Below are 24803 nucleotides of genomic sequence, written 5' to 3'. Positions count from 1 at the left end.
CAGTAAAGCGGGGGTTCCCAAACGGTGTGCCAGACAAATCCCGGTGTGCCGTGGGATTTTGAAACAATTAGGCCTATTGCATTTAACTGTACACAAGGTTATGAATGATTTGTAATTTACTTCAGTGTTTCCCCTAGGTTTACTACTCTGGGGGGTGCTGCCTGGGCTGGATGAGGTCCGTGCGTGGCGCAGCTCTTTTAAGTTCTCTCCTTACCTTTCCTCCGCTCTGTCTCTGACTGCAGGTGTGTGCGTTCGAGCGTGTGTGTGTGTGTGGGGGTTTGGAAGTGGAGCTTCCTGAATTTAAGGGGGGGGGGGGGGGGGGGGAGGGACGCGGGGTTCCGTTGGGGGGGAACAAGGACTAAATAAATGTTCACAGAGTGATAACATAACTATGTGTTATAGAGGGTATTTTGCCCAGATATGAACACCTTGAGATTTTGTCTTGGTCTTTGGTGTGCCTTGGCCACACAAAGTTTGGGAACCCGTGCAGTATAGTACACTTTCTTACAGTTGGCTTAGCTATTCCTCCGGGAATCATACTTGAGGAGAAAGCATGTTCACAAATACTAAGTAACTGATTTAGATGCAAACGTGTTAATGTACTCTACAGATATTCTCTGCTAACTTTGATCAATTCACATTCCCTGTTTGTGAGCTTATGCAATCACTTATGTATGTTACATGTGTAATATTATTAGTGTGTGTGTGTGCCTGTTTCAGTGTGTGGGAGGCAAAGATCCATGCCTGCCACAGTGAAAACGTGATCTCTCTCAAATCCTTTTAATTAGTGTATAACATATACCAAACAGCCCCGCAGACACAAACTCCTTCAGAGGTATAAACTCTGTAAAAGAGACTTGACCAAGTGAAAGCTCTGCTAAATAACACAGTGTGACAACTAAAAGGAAGGCTTTAATCACCAACAGCAGCAGCAGGGCCCTCCGTTATATCTCATCATGATAGGAAAGAAATAACTACTGTTCACACTACTCAGACATGGGGCAAAAATATCTCATTGATCATTGTTATTTACACGATCACAGCAAAAAATTAGGTGTGAAATATATATTTGGATGTGTGTAGCTATACAAAAGGACCCATGATAGTCTAATACGTCAAAATATAATTTTTCTTTTTCATGACGGCAGAAAAATGTGGTGACAGCTGTTGTCATGGGCTTGTCACTTTCAGAAGGACATCTTTATATAAGAACTCAGCACACACACACACACACACACACACACACACTTACATTGCTGTCACAAGGGTCTCATCATCTTAAGCATGCCTGAAGAGAGGCATGTTCAGTATGCTGTCAGATGTTAACCTCATCATGTATGAGTCTATACACACACACACACACACACACACACACACACACACACACACACACACACAGTTGAGAAGATTTATCTCTGACTTCAGAATTCAATCTCTCTCTCTCTCTCAAACACACACACACACAATGTAATCAGTAACAAACACTATAAATGACGATGGTGACCTACAACTACTTTTGAAGTCAAGTGGAGGCTTCTGCTCTAAAGGTGAATGAGGCTGAATATTCAGGGCTCTCCACAGTAGAAATCAGCAGAAGAAACAATTAAAGAGCAGCACATTTTAAAAGTGAAACAGGTAGATACAGAAACGTAAAGCAGTGAAGTGATCCGGGAACAAACTGAAGGATGTCTTACCTTGTGGTCATAGGGGTTGTAAGAGTGGAACAATTGAGACAGCTCTTTAGTCCTCTGCTTCTTCTGTAAACAATAAAAAAGATATACAGGACATTCAAAGTTTGAAAACCACTAACTTAATGTTTCTATATTACAGCTAAAAAAACAATGCAAAAAGATGGAGCTTAATTATCCTTTAATTTAGATTTAATTGTATATAGTTAAATAAAAGACCATTCATCTAGATGGGAAAAGATACACCATGATGACCCCCCTGTGTGTAAACCACTCAATTTGAATGTGACTTTCCCTTTGTCTGCATTATTGTCATGGACTTCAAGCCCATTTTTAACATTGACCCGAGTATTTGTTCATTTGGTATCACAGATTCTAAAAAGCATTTCCTCATCCTTTGTCTTGCAGATAGAATAACATGGTATATAGATATAGACACACAGTACAGTTTCACTCATGTTAACTTATTGGGTCACTTAAACAGACCTATAGCTATAGCTGAGAACAATGCCTACAGTAATTCATTAAATCTATAAAATATGGAAGAACAGAGTGGGGGGGGGGGAGATGTATGTGCCCAACAGCTGTGGCAGAAAATATTTTTAGTTTTCTCATTTTATTCCCGCTCAAAGTCTGGCCTTAACCTTGCATGTCCTTAATGTGAAATGAGATGCACAAGCGTGAGACATGACTGTTTGATGTGTGGCAGTGGTTAATGCAATCAGTTACATGAGGCCGATGCAGTTACAAAGAGTGCTAATTAACTTGCTGATTAGGGCATGTCTGGCTAAGGGGGAAGGATATATGTATATGCTACTGTAGCTAAAGGGAGTATGCATTCATTGCTATGCTCTCTTCTCTTCCTTCCCTCTTCTTAGTGCATATAGAGGGCTGGATTCAAAGCCCTTAGGCCAGATCTGTACATACGGAGCAGACAATCTACAAGTCGCTCTGCTATCACACTCAGGCATCATTATAGCATTGGCAGTCAAATGACGCTTGAGGATGCGGAGAAGGAAGAAACATCTTATTATATGGACAAATGTGTGGTCAAGTTGGCAAAGATGGACATAGTTTTTAAAAGTTAGCATGAAATTACATGACAGGCTGTGCTAATGTTCTTGGACGGAAGGAGTGGAAAGGACAATGTACGAAAAGAAGTGCCAAACAAAATGAACAGAGCAGTGGAAAAGAGAAGTGTTTAAAGGTAGCAATTGTACTCTTTGCCCTTGGCCAACTACCACTTCCTCAGTTGTTCTCCGTTTCTAGTAGTGAGGCCCATCCTTTCATCACTGCACCTCTCATCACTCCTCTCTATTCCTTACATCTGTGTATCCCTTCACTTCTTTTTCTTCCCCACTGCCCATTTATACCATCTCTTGCTGCTTCTTCTTCATTCAACAAGGGCTCTTGTGATCCACACAATCTTGTAATCATTGGCCCAGTTCGTCTACCATCCTCTTCTCGTTTTCACCTGATTCCCTCTCGCTCCCTCTGTCAAAAGGCTCTCCAGAATCTCCAAATCCTCTTTTCTCTCGTTTTCTTTGCCTTTCCGCTTATCCCTCAGGGCACTACTCTGTCCCTCCACGTTCTCTCTCTGCCTGGAGCACCTTAGGTGTGAGAATTCCTCTCATCATCGCTCCTTAACACCATTCTCTCTCTTCCTTCCAACCCTTCATAACTCTCACCATCACTCTGTACACAGCGATGCTCAACTGTGCGTGTAACTGTAAGACAGATGTAACCGCAGGAAAGGATTTTTCTGCCCCCAATGAACTCCCAGCAGAATTTATCCAGTCCAGTAGCATACACATGCTTACAAAAACACACACCACAGGCACACATGTGATGTGCTCCCACACTGACTCACAAAAACACATGCTGAAAAAAAGGACAAATGTGTCCAAACATGGCAAATACAAGGTAATTTGAATGCCAATGTGAAAACAGAAGGAACTGAAAGAGAAAAGCAAAAGGAGACAGACAACAAAAATGATTAAAGAAAAAATACAAAATGGTAAGAGAAATAATTTATTATCTCCAACCATAAAAGGAATGAATGAAGGGGGGGGGGGGGGGGGGGGCCTCATCTCATTACTTGTAAGTCTAGTGTCTTGCCATTTTAAAGTGATGTTGCCACTTACATGGCAGGTTAGGAGGTGGACATTTGTGTTTTGTATTTGTCTTAGGGGAAGTGAATGAAATGTTCTCATTAACCCACATCAACACCAAGTTGTAGCTGAGGAATTAATCAGTAGCCACTAACAAACGCCTGCACGAGGGAAGCTGAGATGTGTACTTTTAATGTCTGCAATGCATTTGCCTTTATTTCTTCTTGTTAACCTGAATCACTGTACTGTCGTTTAAAATATACAAATTTTATGTCGCCTCTCAGTGAGTCAGTGTTACCTTTGCTATTCTATTGTGTTTTTCATTTTAAGAGCTTTATTAGTGTGCTGCACAATAAAGTCTTTACACAGGTATGTGTGTGTGAGCGTGCATGCATGTGGTTCATCAACCAGAGAAGTTAATCTAGCATGCCATCGAGGTTGTGTTGGTGACATCCCAGCAATGCAAAGCCACTGTGTGTGTTTGTGTGCGTTTGTGTGCGTCTGTGGACCTGTCACCGTGGTGATGATGAACGATGGTTGTTACCATTACGTCCATCTGTTGTTGCCACCAGAGACGGATGCTGTGTCTAACGGGAAGTGACATTACATGGATGTATACACTTGTATTCATACACAGACTCCAAGCATTTGCAGGAGCGATGTAGACAGGAGCACACACTCTGCTGCCAATAACACGCATTAACTTACAGCTTCAGAAAAACACTGCTGTTCAATATAAAACTTTTTAAAAATATCTGCACAATGCTGTGAAGCTATGAGACAAGACGTGCAATTCTTCAGTACAATAACCGTGACTTAGCTATGATTCCTTGATAGTTAATGAGACTACCTGAATAGATACAATATTAAGAAAATAGTTGTCTTCTGAATTGCAAATTCCTAAAAGTAATATTTTAGTCAGAATCACCAGCAACTAAATACTGTGTGTGTGTGTGTGTGTGTGTGTGTGTGTGTGTGTGTGTGTGTGTGTGTGTGTGTGTGTGTGTGTGTGTGTGTGTGTGTGTGTGTGTATAAGAGTACAAGTACATGCATGTCAGTATGCCCGGATGGGAATGTGTTGTGGGGCAAGGTAACAGTGATCTTGCCTTAGCCTGCACAGTATGAGCTTGTGGCTCACCAGTATGTGCCCATTTGCCTTTCCCTAATGACGGACAGATGTTAGTGCTATAGAGCCTACACCCACGGCATGTATGTGTGTTATATTACTCCAAATAAAACCTAAGGCCTAGTGTGTGGTTGTGTCTGTCTGCAAAGGATTAACACTTCCTAAAGCATCACAACGAGAGTGGTCACCTAGACCTTTCTCTCTACAGAGGACACTAGACATGAACATGTTCCAGCTATGTTGACATGTGTCAGATCTGCTGCATGTTCTGTTAAGGTGTACACAAGGCATGCACTGCTATTGTTCATGCAGATAATGTCTATTGAGCCAGTATCTGATAGAGCAACGTTATATTATCGTAAGATTATTTCTGGATTCTTAAGTAATCTTTATTTCCATGTCAACTTTGTAAAATCATCATTATTAACATTAAAACAAAACAAATATATCTAATGTACTCGAAGGTGCAGCGAGGTCTTTAAATGTGAAAGCAAGTACATATCCATTCTGGACATTCTAAATATGCTATAAGTGTTTGCCTTTAAGTTTAAAACAGATCTTTTAAATTTCCATTTAAAAACATAAAAAAACAAAAACTGTATTCATGCTTTTTTTCTCCACCAGTAACTTTCTGGAGGACCAACTAAATTCCCCCGTAGGGATCAGTAAAGTTCCTCTTTTATACAATCTACACTCACTTACTTTGTGATAATTATACCTACTGTATTTCTTTATTGTCTGTCTCCCCAGCAAGTTCAATCTCTAGAGTGAACACCATACTGGTGACCTAGTCAGGCATTTTAATGCGGCAAGCAAAAACTGTGATCATTAAAATGCAATGTGTTATTCCTTCCTATATTAGTGAACTAGGTCTTCATTAATCAAGTGCAGACCTACCTGGCCCGGGACAGCAACTTAACCATTAACTCAACCTTAATACCTGTTCGACTGCCTTTAGTCAAGTGTTATTATCTCCCCTGATATTCGCGTGAGAGAATAAGTATCTGCATTTGAGACAGAGAGGGGAGAAAGCATGCTGTTGTGTGTGTCCGTGTGTGTGTGTGTGTGTGTGTGTGTGTGTGTGTGTGTGTGTGTGTGTGTGTGTGTGTGTGTCTTTGCAAGTGTTTGCCTGTGTGTCCAGGTTTAGATAAATTATAGTTAATCTAGGAGATGGAGCTACTAGTGGCTGGCCAGCTGTTTCACTTTGACAGCTGCCACACTGGTGCCTTGTGGGTAATGGAGTTCTTAACCAATTACAACCTGGGGAAATTAAAAACACTGTCCCACTAGAATAGCTAATCTCCATCTCTATCACCTTTTTCTCTCCCTTTCGCTCCAGCAGCTGCTCATTCTCAACTCCTCCTTGCATACAAATGGACATCCAACACACACACACACACACAGACGTACACGCACCCTCCACTCAGCAAGTCCATTTATCAAGGCTAAGTTCTAGTCACCTGGGGATGATTATGGAGATCCAAGCTAATAGCGTTCACATCCCTTTATTCTCAACATGCTCCCTTCTCTCCCTCCATCCCTGTGGTCTCCTTTTTTTCCATCTGGCTCTGCTCTCCGCTCCATCCTGCATTCTGTCATTTATCATCTATTACAATAGGTAATAAGTTAGATCTACAGCTACCTCAAAACACCTGAACCACACCACAGCTGGACCCTCTGCAGCTCTATGGGGTTTCTTTGCTTCACTCAATGAGACAAATCCATCTCTGTGTTTTTCTATTCACATGTGTGTTTCTGGCATGGCTATAAATCAGACGGCTAAAGAAAAAAATTTATATTTTCATCGTCAAAATTATTTGATCAAATATTAGTAGTAATAAAGTAGCTTTTTAGGAAGAGAGTGTTGTCGCTACTTCACCATCTAGGTGCTCAAGAAACAAGGGACCAAATGTAGAAAACCAACTTGTCAACACTAACTCACTCAGAACAGTCTTTTCTTTACTCTCACTTTTACATAACGAGTACTTATTTGGCCAACCTCAGTTTCTATATCTCAGACAATTCTCTGTTCAAAACAATATATTAATAATGCAATTAAACAATGAAATGGTACAACTAGTATAATTTTCTAGTAAAAACTAGTAAAACAAGTAACATTTCCCAGGATATCCAAGGCATGTGTGGACCTTTCTCATACTAAACTCCTTCAATGCCAATTATCTATTCCAGCCTATTATGCTGAACACACGCGCTTACATGATTTAATACTTGTGACCGTATTCTGGAAAATGTGGTGTATTGTTCAATTAACCAGCTCATCATACAGAATGTCCACTGCTGTCTAAACACTAGATGGACTGTGGACATGCCGTACCACCTCCTACCAAAGGCCCACCTCTCTGTTCCAATGGAGAGGTGACCTACACCTGCGTTTATGTCCAAAACAACATTACACCCATTTGTCCAAGAAGGTACAGTAAATTGAAGAACACTAATTCACTGAAATCAGTGTGTTGGTACAACATTGGTACCTCCCATTAATCGTGAGGCCAATAGTGTAAAAGCCAAACTGCGTCTGCGTCCCATACTGATAAGAAAGGGTAAATATCTGCACTTGCTTTTAAAAGGGCAGTGTGCTACAGTTGTAAGGTTGATGTAAACCATAGACAAAGACCATCAGCTTCACCTTCCTCAACCACATCAGCTGTTACATTTAGTAGTTGAGTACTCATTGGGGCCAATTACATTTGCAAGGGGGCTGGTTCTCCTCCAGGTCCAACAATGGCCATGTCCCTTATAGCTGTTCTCATTCTTCTTCTTTTTTCTGCTTTTCTTAATTTCCTCCCTTCTTCCTTACCTTCTCTATTAGACCTCCTTCTGTCTCTGCTTCCTACTCCATCTAGTTCTCCATCCATCCCTCCTGTGGCTATTCAACACAGTTGTGTTCCAGACAAACCATCTGGTGCACTATATTAATGACTGACCCTACATGGCCTAGACGTCGCCTCGCTGCCACCACTCGCTGCATGTGTGTATCTGTCTGTAGGGCTGTGTGTGTATGTGTGTAAGAACAGGTGCATGCTGACTGATGATGTGATGTTGTGAGCAGCTTTAACCACCGCAGTAGGTGTACTGGTTACAGGGACCCTAACATATTATTCTGACTCTCTCTCTGTCTGTCTCTCTCACCTTTTACTATTCTGTCAAGCACAAATACAATTCACTAACATTTTGACATTTAGATGGCCAATGAGCATGGTTATTAGAATGCAGGATGACAAGACGATGTCTTGGCAGTTTTAAAAAAGCTACTGATGCAATCCACCCGTTTTTTGTTGCCTGTGTATTTCAGACAATTTAATCTGAGATTTAGCACAAACCTTACCGTCAATGAATAAACAATAAAATTACCTATTCAAATTATTTCATATGAACAAAAAGGCTGATTTGGCAAGAAACAGGAACCCTCAATATGCTACATTCTGGCAATCAAAGAGCTGCGTGTGGAATGAAGTCTTAGATAGATGTGTGCTGACATCCAACCGCTGACAATAAAAGTCGGATGAAACAGTTGGAGGACAAAGAAAGGAGACGAGAAAAACATAAGAAGAAGAGAAGCAGTGATGTGGTTGTCTGGGGATTGATCCCTCTAAGACACACTCAGCTTCTCCTCAGAGAATGAAGAGATAGGATGGACGAGGGAAAAAGAGAATGACTTATGAAGATGCTCCACTTGAAAGAGATGTGTCAACACTTTGATGGTAAAGAGTGAGAGAGTGCAAATGCAAGAAGAGATTGTATAAGGTATAGCATAATGTAGCAGATACAAAACTAAAGAGAAACAGTCAAAGAAAGAAAGTTCAAGATCAAGCTTGTTGGTTAAGATTCATTAATGTGAGAACTGTTGCATACAAATGTTTTCCAACATCTTTGAGTATGGAATGCTCATATTTAGATAGCATTACACAATAGTGCAACATGATCAAATGTGAATTTAGGTTATGATCCAAGTAAGCAACTATAAATGGGCTGACTTTGACTAGATTGGATTATAAGTACACAACAAGCAGTACTCTTTAGCTGTTGATTTACATTTTACATTTATGTTAGATGACCGCCGCGATGCCAAAAAATGATGTAGCTGAGAAACCTATGAGACAAAAGGTCATGAAAACGCTGGAGCTGCTGATGGTGATGTGTTCAATCTGTGCTTCTCTCTTGCTTACACTTTCTCTTACACACACCCTTCCTAACAAATATGGCTTCATTAGCTAATTGGATCATTTGGCAACAGGTTTAGAGAGCGAGAGTATCTGTTAGGAGCCGTGTGGTTATAGAGAGAACACTAAGAGGTATACCGGAAGCAGCAGCCACCATGAGACAATGTGTTGTATACACATATGTGTTGTATACACATATATGTGTTGTATACACATATATGTGTTGTATACACATATATGTGTTAGATATTGGCTCCATGAAACCTCTGTCTTGTGTTGATATTACTAATGAGTTCTTGTAATATCTTATTGTGCTGTTTCTTCACCACAAAGTTACATTCTTAATAGGAAAAGTTTCCCCTCTCTCTGTGGCTATTCTGCTAATAATTGATTTAAGGAAATATTGCAGTATTAAGATTCCTCTTTTTTGGTGCAAATGTGGACGTTCTGGTCGCAGTTAACTTCCAGCAGCAAATATTTAACTTTAATTGAGGCTTTACCATTTAACATTAACACTGTTTGCTTTCATGCTGTATGTGTGTGTGTCCATCTGTCTGAAAGGGACATCGTAACTCTCACGCACTCCCCCCACACACACACACACACACACACACACACGTCTTTCAGTATTAGCAATATTAAAATTTATACTGCAGCTTTGACAGATCTAGAACATGCTTTTACATTTCCATATAACAGGAGGCTGGCCAGTGTATCCACAATAAACACACACGCACATGTACACTTAGAGTACAGTGAATGAATGCATTCAAATAAGGCACAGTAATAATAATATGTGCGTCTTTATATATATTATCTATAATAATCATAATTTCTGTCTTTGTGCGTAGGCACAGATTTAGTCGTGGCTCCTGCTGCATAGCGGCTTTTAGTATGTGGGATAGGAAAGTGCTGAACAACATCGAGTCTACATTTATTTCCTTTCAACACAGGGAGCAGTTTTTCGCGTTTTGTTCCAGAGTCACGACTCAGCCATGGTTCAAACTCCTTCTCCCGCAACTTGCATTTTCCAATTAGTGAGGTAGTTTAACACCCAGGCGTACAGCGACCTTTGCGCAACATTGTCAGTAAGTCAGTGAGTAACTCGCTGACAGTTGTCCTTTTCAGATGACATCAATTCCAGCACGATTCCATAAATAAACTACACAGAATCCAACAACGCGCCTCCACAATAATACATGATTTATTATACGCTAAGGTTCATAGTTGTCGCTAAATTGATTTATCAACTTTTAATACTAATTAACCCTTAAAGACAGCCCAGTATAGTTTAAGATAACATTTAGTAAATCATACATTTTTTAAATATGTTGGTTGGTTTTACAGCTGATATCTCTAACTTAAAAAAAAAGAAACGCACAAAAGACACAAACTTCTGTATCAGACATGAAAAATACGCATCATCTTACTGAAGCAAGCATGAAACCAGAAGAAAGAGCCAGAAGTTTCTGTGGATAGTGTAAATATATATATATACCGTTTCTCTTTGTTGTAAGTCAGATCATGTTTTCTGCTTTGCGGCAAATAACATTTTGTGACATCACAAATCTCAATTAACAATCCTACAACAGAGGTGTTAAAGTGTTAAAGGCCTTGTTCTGGCAAACATACAGATTTTTGTAAAATGTGTGTAAATGTGGCCACTTCATAACAGTGAGCAGCTAAATTTAGCCCAAATCCGATATGTCAAATGATTAGTAGTAACAGAGTCTCCGTCTCCTCGTCCACACTCACCATATGCGCTGGTACTTGCTCCATCTTGGCGGCAGGTGTACCGGGCCTGGGGTAAAACTGATTGATGAAGAGACTGGGGAATCGGTAGAGTTTCACCAAGTCTACCGTCTCTTGGAAGTCTTCCTCCGTCTCACCAGGAAAACCGCAGATTAAATCTGTAGCAATAGTTACACCTGGGACCCTAAAAGAGAGACAGACAGTCTTGTATCAAGCCATATATCAAAGCTTTTTTACATTTCTGGCAGTAAAACCATCTTCTTTTCTTTTTTTAAACTAGATAAAACTTTGAACATCAAAATAGCGAAGTGATCCTTTGAATGATCAGGATAAAGATAACATTAAAAACAATAATACCATTGGCAAACTATATCATTTGGTTGAGCACCAAAGAATATCTGTTAGGGCCAAAAGCTCATAGTATTGTTGTGTAACTAGCCCCACATAACATATTTTGACAATCAGGAAGCATCAACATAATTTATTTGATCTTAACATCTAATTACTCGATTAATTACTTAAAATGACTCTGAAGTTTGCGATTCACAGACATTTTCTCACTGTTGATGGGCGCCTTTGAAACACTATGTGAATCCCCATAGCATTAGAAAGGCTAAAGCTTTTCCCTATGGACACATTTAGCCAATCAGACCTTGGTTAGCAACCTCAGCCACCAATCACTAGCTATTGATTATTGACCCGCTGGCTCATTGTATTAATTGTAGCCAGTAGAGTGTGAGAATAGATGCATCGATTGGTTCTATGTATTGTGCTTGTTATGACAGCAGCATATTGACGGCTTGTGAAACAACTCCAAAGATAAGTTATTGTTTTCTGTCAGAAGACCGTGCGTCTCTAGAGTGCATACTTGTGTTGTGCTGTTTTCGTTTGATCCCAAAATTAATTTAACATGCCTGTTTTTTGAGGAAGCAGTTATTTGCAATAATGGCCTTTTTTTCTCCTAAAAGTCAGACTGGGAATGGTATTCAATACAGAAATTATTGGAAATTATTCTCAATACAAGCAAGCCAAGCCATTGATTACATGCCTTTTATCAAACACCAAGATGGAGTGGAATAAGAGCGACACTGGAGCCTCTTAATGTAATGTGTTATATGGCAAGTAGCCTGCTACAAGAAGCCATGATGTCATTAGTAACAGACAACTGCACAGATTTCCTTTGAAAAGTCTTTGGATGGAATGGAAGAGGACGACCATAGTGACTAAGCAAACTATCAATCACCTGTAATTTTGGCGTGCTTCTTTCTGTTCACTCTTACACTAATCTTTATTCATGCCACTCATTCTCTTTTCCTTTCCTCACTCATTTTAAACAAGCGTCTCTCCTCTCATGTTGTAATTCCTTAACTGTATATGCTCCCTGCTCCTACAAATATGGATCTGGCTGCAGAAGTGCTCACACAAAACAAAGACAGCAATGAAATAAAAAGTACAAATATGAAGAATGATTTATCTCCTGTTGTAAATCCATTAGACAAGACAGTAAGGCAAGAAACAAACACACGCATAGGGATAAGCGACAGAGCGACAAAGAGAAAGACAGCTCAACAACGACATTGAGAAGAGTGTAAAATTAATCGACAACATGATGCATCTTTAATTACATTAACTTCCTGCATCTGCAACCCCATGATAACCTCTGACCTATTGATGAGTTCCAATTGGCTTATGGTCATTAATATTAACCAATGGCCTGCAGGTTTAGGAATCCTTGACCTCTAAGATCTGCCTGACAACTACCCTATGGAAAAGTAAAACCAAATAAATGAAAAACAAAAATCTGAGCATGGAATAGTCAAATGGATGAATAAATGAATAATTTGCCATTTGTGATTAATATTTTACTTCTTGGATCCCCTCAAGCAGTGGTTCCAAAGCCCCTGAGTATTTAACACAAAATCCACAGTTTTAATCCTTTACTTTGTTAGGTAAACAAAGCACTATGTGCAGCCTGTAGGCTTTTAACAATTATTAATCAAGTAAAATAGCCTGAAAACGGAAAGATATAGTTAATTTTCTGATGCCAAGGTTCCCTGCTGTGTCGATGTGTTCCCACATTATGGTCAACAGTACGTAACATTTTGTAGGCCACACTTAATAAAATATGCGCAGCCTATCGGATCTAATCACAGAAAACATTCTTCTCCTGCAGGGATGAAAGAAACGTTGTATTACACTCACATTATTTATTGCCCGTCACAGGAGTATAAAATATATAAAATATACTCCCTAGCTATTTCATTAACGACCGTAGGAGGGAAAGTAAATAAAATTAGCAATGCAAACAAACAAGCACTTTTTTTTCTAGCCTCAATAGATAAACAAAGAATCTGTTGCATCTCTCCGGGGCTTGCATATCCAATTTTCCCTTTGGTGATAGTAGTGGTGAGGGGGTATACTCTAGGTAGCCACTGTGTACTTTCCATTCTCGAGGAAGTACTGAGAAAATGTACACCATTGCTGTAAAAAATGTACTATTCAGGCCAGGGGTGCAAAGTAACACATGGAGACAGAATACTAAGAGAAAGAGCAGGGAGAGAGGCTGGTGTGAATAGACTTTTGTGGATTTTCCTAAGGTGGAGGCTGAGAGGGGGGGAAAAACATGCGCGCACACACTGTCATTTTGACACCTCTGTCTCTCCCAGATCTAAGGGTGATGGAGGTGTGATGTGTGATACTAATGAACAAGAACCACTCTCCTTGTTAAAATGAGAGAGGAGATGTGTATCTTGTTATTGTCCTCCTTTCAAAAACAGAGTGTGTGAGAAACGGAGAGGCAAAGACAGAGAAACAAAAGGAGAAAGAGACGGGGTGGGGAACCTCCGGCCTCCGGGCCGTATACGGCCCGAGAGACCATTTGATCCGGCCCTCGAGGTAATTCTTAAAACACACGCAATAAAAATCCACTAGCAAAAAAAAATAGACGGCAAAATTTTAAACGGGCGACTGACTGTTTTTCCTTGCTAAGGTCAGGGTCATTGAACACAACACGAGCGTGTCATCACGTGGTCACGTCATGTCAAAAAACTTCAATATTAAACGAGACGGTCGTTGACATCAGTGAACGCAGCGTGGCGAGTGTAAAACAGAGAAAGCTGGATGCGGAATGTCGCACTTTCCAGGAGAAATGGACGAACGATGATTTCTTTGTGGAAGTAAAAGGCCAGTGTGTCTAGTTTGTGCGGACGTATTTGTAGTGATTAAAAATGGCGAAACATGGCGAACTGCACGAGATAAAGTTAACGCTCTTCGGCGGAGTTTGGCCCAACAAGCAGCTCTCTGCAGAGCGTAACATACAAACATGGAAAGATAGAGAGGTAGACCACCACACCAAGAACAGACTATTCCACCACTGCCATTTACAATACTCACTCTTTATAATTTGTGCAATTATCACTGCCATGTGCAATATTCACTTTATTTTCTATCAACCACTTGGTGGTACTTATATTATTTTTGATTCTATTTAATTATTGTGTACTGCCTTTTTACTTCACATGTTATTTTGCTGTGACAAGATAAATGTCCCCGTTGTTGGACTAATAAAGGATTGCTGGTTTCTGATAAAACGGAAAGATGCATGGATAAAAAAGTTGCTTTTTTGCATTTAGCATAAAAGAAAAGTGAAATGAATGGGCTGCGTCTTAAACATTTTTTGCAGAGGTTATGAGTTCAATAATTAGTACGGCCCTCGAAGGATGTTGTAAAAAAATTTTTTATTTTATGGATGGATCAAAATCTTTCAAATGAGATATTATCTGGTATGTCAGGCCCGGAGAAAGAGTTAACAACAATTAGTATTGGTTAGAGAATTATATCACGAGACTTTTAGTATTTTGTATCCAAAAACGCTGTAGGATGCAGAGAACATCTTACATCACTTAGAGTATAGTAGGAAGTAATGCTTGTACTGAGGTTGGAAAAGTAAAAATAAAAAGAGAGGGACATTACAGTTTATCAAGTAAAAAGTACAAAACATTATTATAAGACACTGTGGTAAAAAGATATGGATAGGAAAATGTGGCTCAACAGTTCATACCAGGCAGCAGTTAAATGAAGAATATAAATTACATTTCCGTTTGTTCATCATCTTTATTGCCTCTCGAAATGGCATCTTGTATGTATCCTAAAAGTCTGTTTATAGAAGCTACATTTAATTAGTTCTCTGTTTAACAATGTCTGAGACTATGAATGATCTGTTTTAATGGAAAGTAAACTAATATCCTGGGAATATGTTAAGTACACGCCTGTATGATGAGAGAAAGAAGGAGGATGGACCAATTTTTATCAACAGCTAGCAGTCAATCACTGACCTCATGAGTAATTCTGCACTTCCCGTATCTACTTCCGAATAAAAAGACAATACAGCCCCAGAAGCCCCTAAAATAAAAGAGATAATAGTGCAGGAAAATGTGTTTGTTCCTCTCATTTCTCCTCCTGCCCCATGAAGGCAAAGAGAGCACATCCCTGAAGACAGTAGCCTCCATTAGCCGAAATGTGCTTCCAGTCAGAGTTGGCATTTAAACAAGAAGAATGTGTTCATAGGAGACTAAAGTATTTTAATTAAAACTCAAGATAATCACACAGTCAGTCCCCCCATCTGCCTCAATGGATTGAATTAAGCTTCATAAAACAAGCAATTGTCTTCAGCACAATTATTATCAACTCTTTGTTTGCTGAGGCCCCTCATACGTGCATACATGTGTGTGTGAGTTTCCATATACATACAGCATCATCTTCATCATATATTCAAAATATGTGCATGTGTATGCAAGCGTGTTTGCACAACAGATGTCTGTGAGCGGCACCCGTGATAAGATGAAGGCGAGACCGTTGGGACAGAAGATGCCTGAAAAACGACAGCAAGGAATAAAAAAGATGAGTGTGGCATGGAGGTGTAGAGAGGAAGGCGATGGGTGGATGGATGGAAGGAGGAGAGTGGAAGAAAGACAATCTGGGAAGGTAAATATTTACCTATTCATCTGTCGGAAAGAGACCATGCAACCCATCTGTGCTGCAGTGTGTGTGTTCTCTGAAATGATAATGTGCGGCACCGCTGTAGCGTAGGAGTCGGACAGTGAAGGGAGAGAGAGACGTGGCGATGAGGAGAAAGGGAAAGAGATGTGCTGTGGGGAACTTTGTTGTCAAATGTAAAAACTTTGGAAAGTTGCTGTCTTCAGGAAACTCAACTCATAAATAAAATCACATTAACAAGTAATATGACGGCTTTAGAGCAGCAGCTGCGGTGAGAGTGAAAACTAATTCTACAAGGACTGACGTTTGAAGATTACAGAACCACAACATATTGTGTGAAAATTACGTTCAAGTCAGATATAATCAATGCTCATGTTGGGATGCGCAGTGGGGTTTTCACCATGGTTGTTAAGATCTCAAAGGAGCCTCTCCAATAATAACATTCACGGTCATCTCCAAATATCACAAAAGGTTTAAACAAGTTTTTGACTGTCACTTTAAGACTGTCTACCAACAGTACTTTAATGTTACTACCAATATGCCTATCAGTTTATTGTTAAACCAAAATGAGAACCTCTCAAATAACTACTTCACAGTTACTTTGACAGACCATTTCTTGTAACATAGTTGGAACAAAACGCAGTTTTTAATGATCAAAACGATTCCCTCTGAATTATGCAGTAGCACAAAGTGGTTTCTTCAAAATGCTGCCAATGAGTAAGGGGCCTTCAGCTGCTACTAGGTCAAACTTAAAATACTTGTTTTTGGCTTTAGAAATCAGAAATCATCTATACAACAGTCTTTCAAAATGAACTTGAACCTTAAGAGTCTGTGAAATATTCTTAAAATGGAAAACATCTGCCATCAAACTGACTCATTTAGCATCAGATCCTCACATAATAGACACAACTGCACAGTTTTAAAAGGTCATCCATATCTTCATTTTTCAGCAATTCACTTGAGACTAAACTTCTTTGGAAGATGTGATCAAAACCTCAATGATCATGCACATAGAAACATCACATATCATATATCTTTCTTGGTTTGTCATCTTGATTTGTGTTGCTTCTTTTTCTCTTTAGTTTGTTCAGAGATGTGGTTTTCTTCCCTCAGCTACATGTTTTTTGTTATTATATTTTCTTATTGCTGTGAGATTGCTATACTTCTGTGTATACATTTCATTATTATATAAACTAACTAAATGAAAAACATCCCTTGCACACAGTATCATATAGCTAACAAAAAAGGCTTCCTTCCTAAAGGAGAGACAGAAGGAACCTAAGAAACGGAGAAGAAGAATAGGGACACTTGTGAGGGATGCGAGTAATCACTCAGACACTTAAGTGTTTGATTTAGCCGTGGCAGCTGGAGGTAATGGCACTGTAATGTAGCAGCTCAATTTACAGGGACAGAGAGTGAGAGAGAGAGAGAGAAAGAGGTGTGCTTGGTTATCACTCACTTTACTCAACCCGTTTCACCATCAGTGATGAATGAAGGGACTGTCAGAACTCGTTGAGGAGATGCCAGGTGACAGGCCAGATAACGGGAGGATTTCAGAAAGATTAAAGCTGTACATCCAAACAAGGTTCTCACTGAGGCTATATTCAATGACTGTAAAAGGACTTTGGATACCTACATGACAGTTACCCTGACCGTAAAACATTTTGGAGAACTACTAGTATTGGTCAATGTATACACTTTAAAAAAAAAAGTCAATATTCATAATCACAGATGTTCTCAATAAGTAAACAGTTTGCTGCTTCCAATGCAGCCGGGATAGATAGATGGACATCGAAAACGCACCATGTAATGCATTGAGTAAAAAAAGGGAAGTTGGTTGTTGCATTCTGGCATTTTGCCCTAAAGTGATTCAATGACTGAAGGATGCAAAGGAAGCAAAAGCTGACTGTCGTATGCTTGAGAGTAGAGAGGTGACAGACAAATGATTGGTTAAGAGGCAGAATGAGACAGGTGATGGCCTCAGTTTGCCTGAGCGGGGCGGGCTGTCAATCTGTCAGAGATTTTCTCAACCTTCATCTCTCGGTCATTCTCTCAGTCGGTCTATTTTGTGGCTTTAGAAAATGTGGAATGTTTTTTTTATTTTACTTATACTAAGGTGAAGAACCCTGCACATGCACAAACACACGAGCAGGCAGTGCTATATTAAATGCACTGACCGTGACAATTTTCTTGAGTCTCTTTCTAAGCCTCACACACTTTGTCATCTTTCTCCCTTTCCATCGTTTCTCATTAGCAATTATGTATCGCTTGTGGGGATAGATGGAATACAGTTTTGAATATTTGGAAAAATACAAATGTGTGGTGTGCATGTTTGAGCTGTGGGTAATAATTCTCTTTTTTATTTTTTTCACAACTGTGCTTATTTAGGCAAAGTCTATGTTTCTTCTTTGCAATAGGTAAACAACTCACTGATGTTGGATATAGGTCCAAATAGGGTGTGTAAACACGTTCGCTATGCGTTAAGTGAACACCAAGTAATTTGTCTCTAAACCTGCAGTGCAAAATAACCTCTATCTTTCTGTGGAGCAGGTCATTTGTAAAGATCGAGGTGGCTGCTGGGGAATGAATGCAAAGCCAAGTAAATAATGATCCCACTGGAGTCATCAGTAAACTTTATCATTTAATGAAACAGCCTGAACACAGCAGAGCAGAACAATTTAACACACACACACACACAGTTCATTAGCCTTGGAGAAGGGTAATGAGAACACACACACATACACATTTCATTAGTCTGAGGGAGGAGTAATACGAGCGCACAGACACCGCAAATCCATCCATCCATCCATCCATCCATCCATCCACACACACACACACACACACACACACACACACACACACACACACACACACACACCTAAGATGAGCTGCAGTGCAAAGGCATGACACTAGTGACTGTCTAGCCAGGCGTTAAATGGACTGTCCCTTTGCAGTTTATTTCAATTTAATCCAACCTTCATTGACATAACCGCAGTATATGATTCATCATTCCATCCCGCTGTCGACCTGACCAGCACAGACATGAATAACATCAAAGCACCAGATAAATGCTGTACATAAAAGACTTATCTAAATCAAATAAATGCTGGGCTCACTTAGGCTTTTTTTGTTCTCTCTATATCAAGCTGCTTCACCACAGCAAGCTAGAAATATTGTTAATGACAATGCTGAAACAAGTAACTACACACATCCATGTTTTTGTTTTATGTACAGGGGAAATATTAGTGGATGTTACAAATTGCTAAAAAGATGACATTTTCAAAGTGAGGAAGAATCTTGTGTCAACTAAAACAGATTAATGAAAGTTAAAGGGACCACAATTGCATCGGCCAAAAATGACAAATATTGAAACAGTTTGTTCACCCCTGTGTTCAGACCAGCTTACTCACAGGATAAGTGACGCTTTGGATTCACATCCTGAAGCTGCTTCTTTAGCTGATGGAGCTACATTAGCTTGACAGTTCGCAGGCCAGTCAGTTATGAGCAATCTTAGTTATGCAGACACACAGTCGATCTCAATGTTAGACACAGTCTTAAATAGATACAATTAAATCAATGACATTATATTTTGATAGCTGTAGCAACAGAACACCAGGGTGAATTCTTGGTTATAGAGAAAATACTTTTGATTGATGCTGAACTTGGTTGTTTTCTGTAAGACAGGTAATTAACTGACTCATTACTTTTAACTAACTAATCATTTTATGAACCATTAAGCTGATAGTCACTAGAGCCCAAGAACAGCATCATATGGGCATTGAGAGTGAGGAAGAACCTGTCAGGGAAAATCAATTAGTGCTCCTTTAATGTGCGATTTCTCCAGTAAAATGGGCGACATAAGAAGGACTTTAAATGCCTACAAGACAATCAGTTAACAACTGGCAACATAATCTGACATTGAGAAGACTCGACTGCCAATAAGGGGAATTTCATTTCAATTTCATTAATTTTACCATTAACTTCATTAAATAAACAATTTACCAAACATTAAAATAACAGACATGAGATCATTAAATTAAATACTGTGTGTAAACAATGAAAAACTACTTTGAAAAAGACAACCATTATCAATGTATCCATCGCTGTGTTCTCTACACTCCTCTTTGATGCTTATATTCCTTGAAAGAGCATGTACGCACACACACACACACACACACACACACACACACACACAAGAAGCAAACTTACTTACACTATGTGACGCTCTGTTGTCACTAATAGGATCTAGAAAATATTCATTTTGCCACATACAAAAACACAGACAAGTTAGTTATTTTCCAGCTCTTTCTTGTACACGTGTATATACATGTAAGATCGTGTAGTAAAGGTTTGCATCAGCTGTTAGAAGCATGACTCTTACAGTCTAACTGCCTAGAGTTACAGAACTGACATTACTTCATATAAAACCTGAGGGACAAATAACAGTAGAATAACTAAAATGCTATGGGGTAAGAGTGCATTCCTCAGGGTTTAATCGCTAACACTGCTAAACATTACTTAACCTTCACACTTAGTATTTTGGCGGCAAATTGCCCTCCCTGTAAACACACAAAAACACAACACAAAAAGCTAACTGAACAGTGACTAATGGATTATTGTCCCTCAACTATGGGGTTGAAAATATGCTTTGAAAGGCAGAGTGACTCAAACACTGAGCAAGAGAAATACGATAGGAGTGAGACAGAGAGATACTTAGAGGTGAGTCAGATGTTCAAACATGACTGTGTTCTTACATGTATGCAAGTATCATCTGACCCTTGTGTGTGTGCAAGCCTTGTCACCTGTCTTTCCATTATGTTTGTGAGAGATTGTTTACAATGAACCGCCACGCTACCTAAGTTCCACTCATGCATACTTATGAAGGTGTGCGTGCGTGCGTGTGTGCGTGTGTGTGTGTGTGTGTGTGTGTGTGTGTGTGTGTGTGTGTGTGTGTGTGTGTGTGTGTGTGTGTGTGTGTGTGTGTGTGTGTGTGTGTGTGTGTGTGTGTGTGTGTGTGTGTGTGTGTGTGTACGTGTACGTGTGTGTGTGTCTTAACACACTTCTGGCCTACATTTCAAACCTACTAACCAACCTCTGGTTGCTTTTAGATGTTTTTTCTGTATGTTTTATGAAGCCAAATTTACTTTATGGCCCATAATGAACTTGATATGGAAATACTTGGCGGATTTTGTAGGTGGGAAAGAAGTCGGTGTACTTTCCCATACTGGTGTACAAATATGATTTGTTTGAGGGAAAAATAAATATACTAAGCAAATAAAGAAAAAGTATAACAAGTGAGGAAACTGTGGTAACTCAAACATGACCTCAGTCCTTCAGGAGCACAGATAACCTTGAGGCTCATGAGTCAAACACACATTAAAGCATTTCATTGATAACAATGACACTGATAAACTATCGGCAGTTACTAAGGGACAATATTGACTGACCACTTCTGTGAAGTCTGACCAACTTCGAATTTGTCATGAAAAAGACAAGTCTGATAATGAACAAGAATAATATCAACAAATAATGCAATTCATTTTAAAAAAGTAATTGCATTCATTACTTTATTGTGTTAATGTGACACAGTTTATTTGTCCTGTTTATTATCTAGCACACATTCGCGTATACATTTCTGTTTGAATATTGAAAGGCAGGAGGAAGCAAGGGCCAGAAAACACATTATACATTTTCTTATGTATTCTTTCAAGGGGCTAAAGTCACAAATGACTTCTTATTAGTAGTATAGCCTACCCTTAACAAACAAACTAACTACTAACTAACTAACTAACTAACTAACATGGACACTGCTGCCGGGCCAGCAGTTCCAGGCTTTCCCTCTGCTCTGCTCTTCCAGCAGAAATCGACATGAATGTTAATTGTCGCTATGGCAACAGGTACTGGTAACGTAGCTAATGTTAATAACCTTAATCTAAATGTTAACAATGAAAAATAGAATTACAATAAGGACCTTTTTAAACAAAAATAACTATCAGCATCAACAACCACACTATCACTGCCGCTTGTCATATATTACAACTGTTAGCATAGCATCTAAAACAATGTAACCTAACTAAACACGGTACAGTTCTGCACAGACATTACAACTGCATTAGTAAGGTTATACTCCTAACAACGTTGTGTAAAGTGCTTAGTGAATGTTGGACTGTGAAAGAATAAATAAAAGATAAAAGGAGTGTACTACTGTCCCTCAGTGGCTAGGTAGCTAACTGCTAACTGAAGAAGCAACAAGCCCATTTGCTGTTTTCAGCAAATACAGTATATTGGAATTTTCCATATGTGTAATTAGTTGGCAGTTATCATCAGGACTTGACATTAGCATCCTTCAAAAGCGTGAGAATTCGGCAGTGGCTTGTAACACAGTCGATGTTACTATCCACTTTGGATGGTGGCATAAACCCAGCACTAGAACTACGATCATCAACCGTTAGTTAGTTAGTTAGTTAAGGTTGGCTACACTACTAATAAGAAGTCATTTCTGAGTTTTACCCACCTGAAAGAATAAATAAAAAATAAAGAATGAGCTTTCTGGCCCACAGTCTCTAGAAAACAGCCAATTGAATAAACAGCTCGCAAGCCTAAGCTTCCTCCTGCCTTTTAATATTCAAACAGAAATGTATACGAAAGTGTGTGCTAGATTATAAACATATAAGCGCAAGCGCAGAATTGAGATCCGACAATAAGAATTGGATTCAAAAACGCCCTTTTCAAAGTTATAAATGTTTAAAAAATATTCACAAATGCTTTGCATTTAGTTGCAAATTAATTTAACGTTTTGACACATATGTCTTTGTTTGTGTATTTGCAGATCCGTTTTATATTTGCAAAAATCTAAGTTTACAAATCTATTTGCATTTGTGGAAGGTGTTTTACATTTACAGATTACACAGTTACAGATGGATTGTTAATCTGTCCACACAAATAATATTGAGGTAAATCTATCTCCATAGTTAAGAGTATAATGGAAAACACCTTGTTCTTTCTAAATTATTCTGGCAGGGTGTGTTCATGGGTTGGACTGTTTTTCCACCTGCTCTTTGGGACCACTGGGAGGCATAGAGTTTCACTGCTTCTCCGACATGTTTTAAAGATGCATGACAGAGCAGTCAAGGTCCTGCATTTGAGTATGTGTGTGTTCTGTTCTTTCTAAAGACAGGAAGGATAGATAATGTGGTCTGGGAAGCCTAATAATAAATGAACACTACTTAATTAAGGAATCTTAACTCCTGTAATTATATAGAAGCTGTACATATCCTGTGTGTGTGTGAGTGTGTTTGTGGTTTGTGGGAAGGAAACATGGTATAATCCAGAGGAAGTGTCAATAAGACAAGGATGTGTCAGGAACTGCCAAGAGTCATTATCCACAAAGTGTTTCTCTTCCTTAAGTACACTCACACACACAGAGAGACACAAACGCTCACACGCTCACACACCTCAGTTTCAGCTTGTTGTGAAGTTAATGACTCGTTCTGTGCTAGTTTCCTGTTATTTGAACTGAGCCGATTCACAAGGCTACACATATTGACACACACACAGCCAGGTATATAGGCAGGAAGACTTTCTCCATCTGTCTCTCCCTACTGGATTAAATCACTTCTATACGCATACACACAACAGGCAGCATAAACAAAAAGCATAAACATGAAGACAAATCTGTAGGGAAACCGTGCTAATATATGTTTACTAGTCACACAAGAGTGTGTGAATAGTATATAATGTAGATTGCCACTGATGGAACTCTGTTGTTTTAGTTTGTTTTTCTGTTGGAGGGGTCTGGGCTACAGAGACATGATGTTAGTACCTGCAGACACCATGAATTTCTTACCAAATGTTTTGAGAGTCAACATATAAGCAGTTTCCTGATAAGCAAAAAAATGAAAAAGGAATTACTGCTTGTCAGGTTTAACACGTTAAGTCAGCAGGTATAAAAGTTTCAAAGTTGGCATTTGAGTTTTTGGCTATGCAGCAGCAGAGTGGAAGTTACATCAGCAGAACACACTGCTGTTTCGGGTCATTTGAATAGTGAGATGTGTAGTTAATACACACATTCTATTGTTGTGCTAATGCACATGGTTACACGGTACATCTAAAATAGGCTGCATCATCAAAAAACGTGGACATAGCTTCTGTGGTGTAACATACTTGTTAAGGTTTCTGAAAGAATACTTTGATGCATGGATTTACTGTTGGCGGCCATCACGGCCGTTACTCGAGCTGCAAAATCCAAATTTGGGCAAAGACAGGGTAGCCCAGGTGGGGCGGATGTGGGATGAGCAAGTCAGATAACTTCAGAAACCCTCTCCCTCCCCACACTTTTCTGAAGTTGGATAGTGTGAGCTGTGTCTTACCATTTCTGTAACTGTCCGAAACAGACAATCCGAGATTCCCAGCTACTTCTCGTTGTGATTGGCCAAGTGAAAGGAGCCGGGGTTTGAGCTTCTCTCACTAGCTCTTTCTTTCCATTCTTCACACAACTGTTTCTCTCAGTGATTGACACTATGAATGTCTTCCAGGAGAGTGTCTGAAAGTGTGCACCGTTATCCCCATTTCCTATTGATCTGGCGTCTCCCCGGTCCATATGATGGACAGCTTTTCTCTTCGCCTTCTAGTGTGGCAAGTGTTTCAACACTTCGTACAAACCACTAATTCTTCAGAACAACACTTCCGCTGAGGCAACTGTCAGTCCACAAAACGCTGCATGTATCTCCTTCAAACCCATGTATTTATAAAAATATATATATGTGTGTTAACTATTTAAATCTGTACACACATGAGTGTAAATCTCGCAAGCACTCGAGGATAATATGGAGGTGACAACGTGTGCACTCCAATGGAGCTGCTGACTGGCAGTGGCGGGCCGTGCATTTCCCACCAAGGCCTTCAGTGATGTCCTACACAGTCCTACCTGAATTATTCCACCTCTAAATAT

At 39.5% G+C, this 24803-nt stretch overlaps 1 protein-coding gene across 2 annotated transcripts in view; it reads right to left on the bottom strand.

Annotated features, from left to right (window-relative positions):
- cdkal1 (CDK5 regulatory subunit associated protein 1-like 1) overlaps nucleotides 1-24803 on the bottom strand; it is a 227723-nt gene that overhangs the window by 53481 nt on the left and 149439 nt on the right. For both annotated transcript variants that reach the window (XM_029450878.1, XM_029450879.1), the window contains 2 exons: nucleotides 10862-11042; nucleotides 1695-1757 (listed from right to left, as the gene is read on the bottom strand). In XM_029450878.1, the coding sequence (XP_029306738.1) occupies nucleotides 1695-1757; nucleotides 10862-11042 (244 nt within the window). The remainder of the gene's footprint in view (nucleotides 1-1694; nucleotides 1758-10861; nucleotides 11043-24803) is intronic.

The sequence above is a fragment of the Cottoperca gobio genome, chromosome 16 (genome assembly GCF_900634415.1).
Source record: "Cottoperca gobio chromosome 16, fCotGob3.1, whole genome shotgun sequence".
In the NCBI taxonomy this organism is placed as follows: Eukaryota; Metazoa; Chordata; class Actinopteri; order Perciformes; family Bovichtidae; genus Cottoperca; species Cottoperca gobio.
This window is presented reverse-complemented; position numbering and strand designations above follow the sequence as displayed.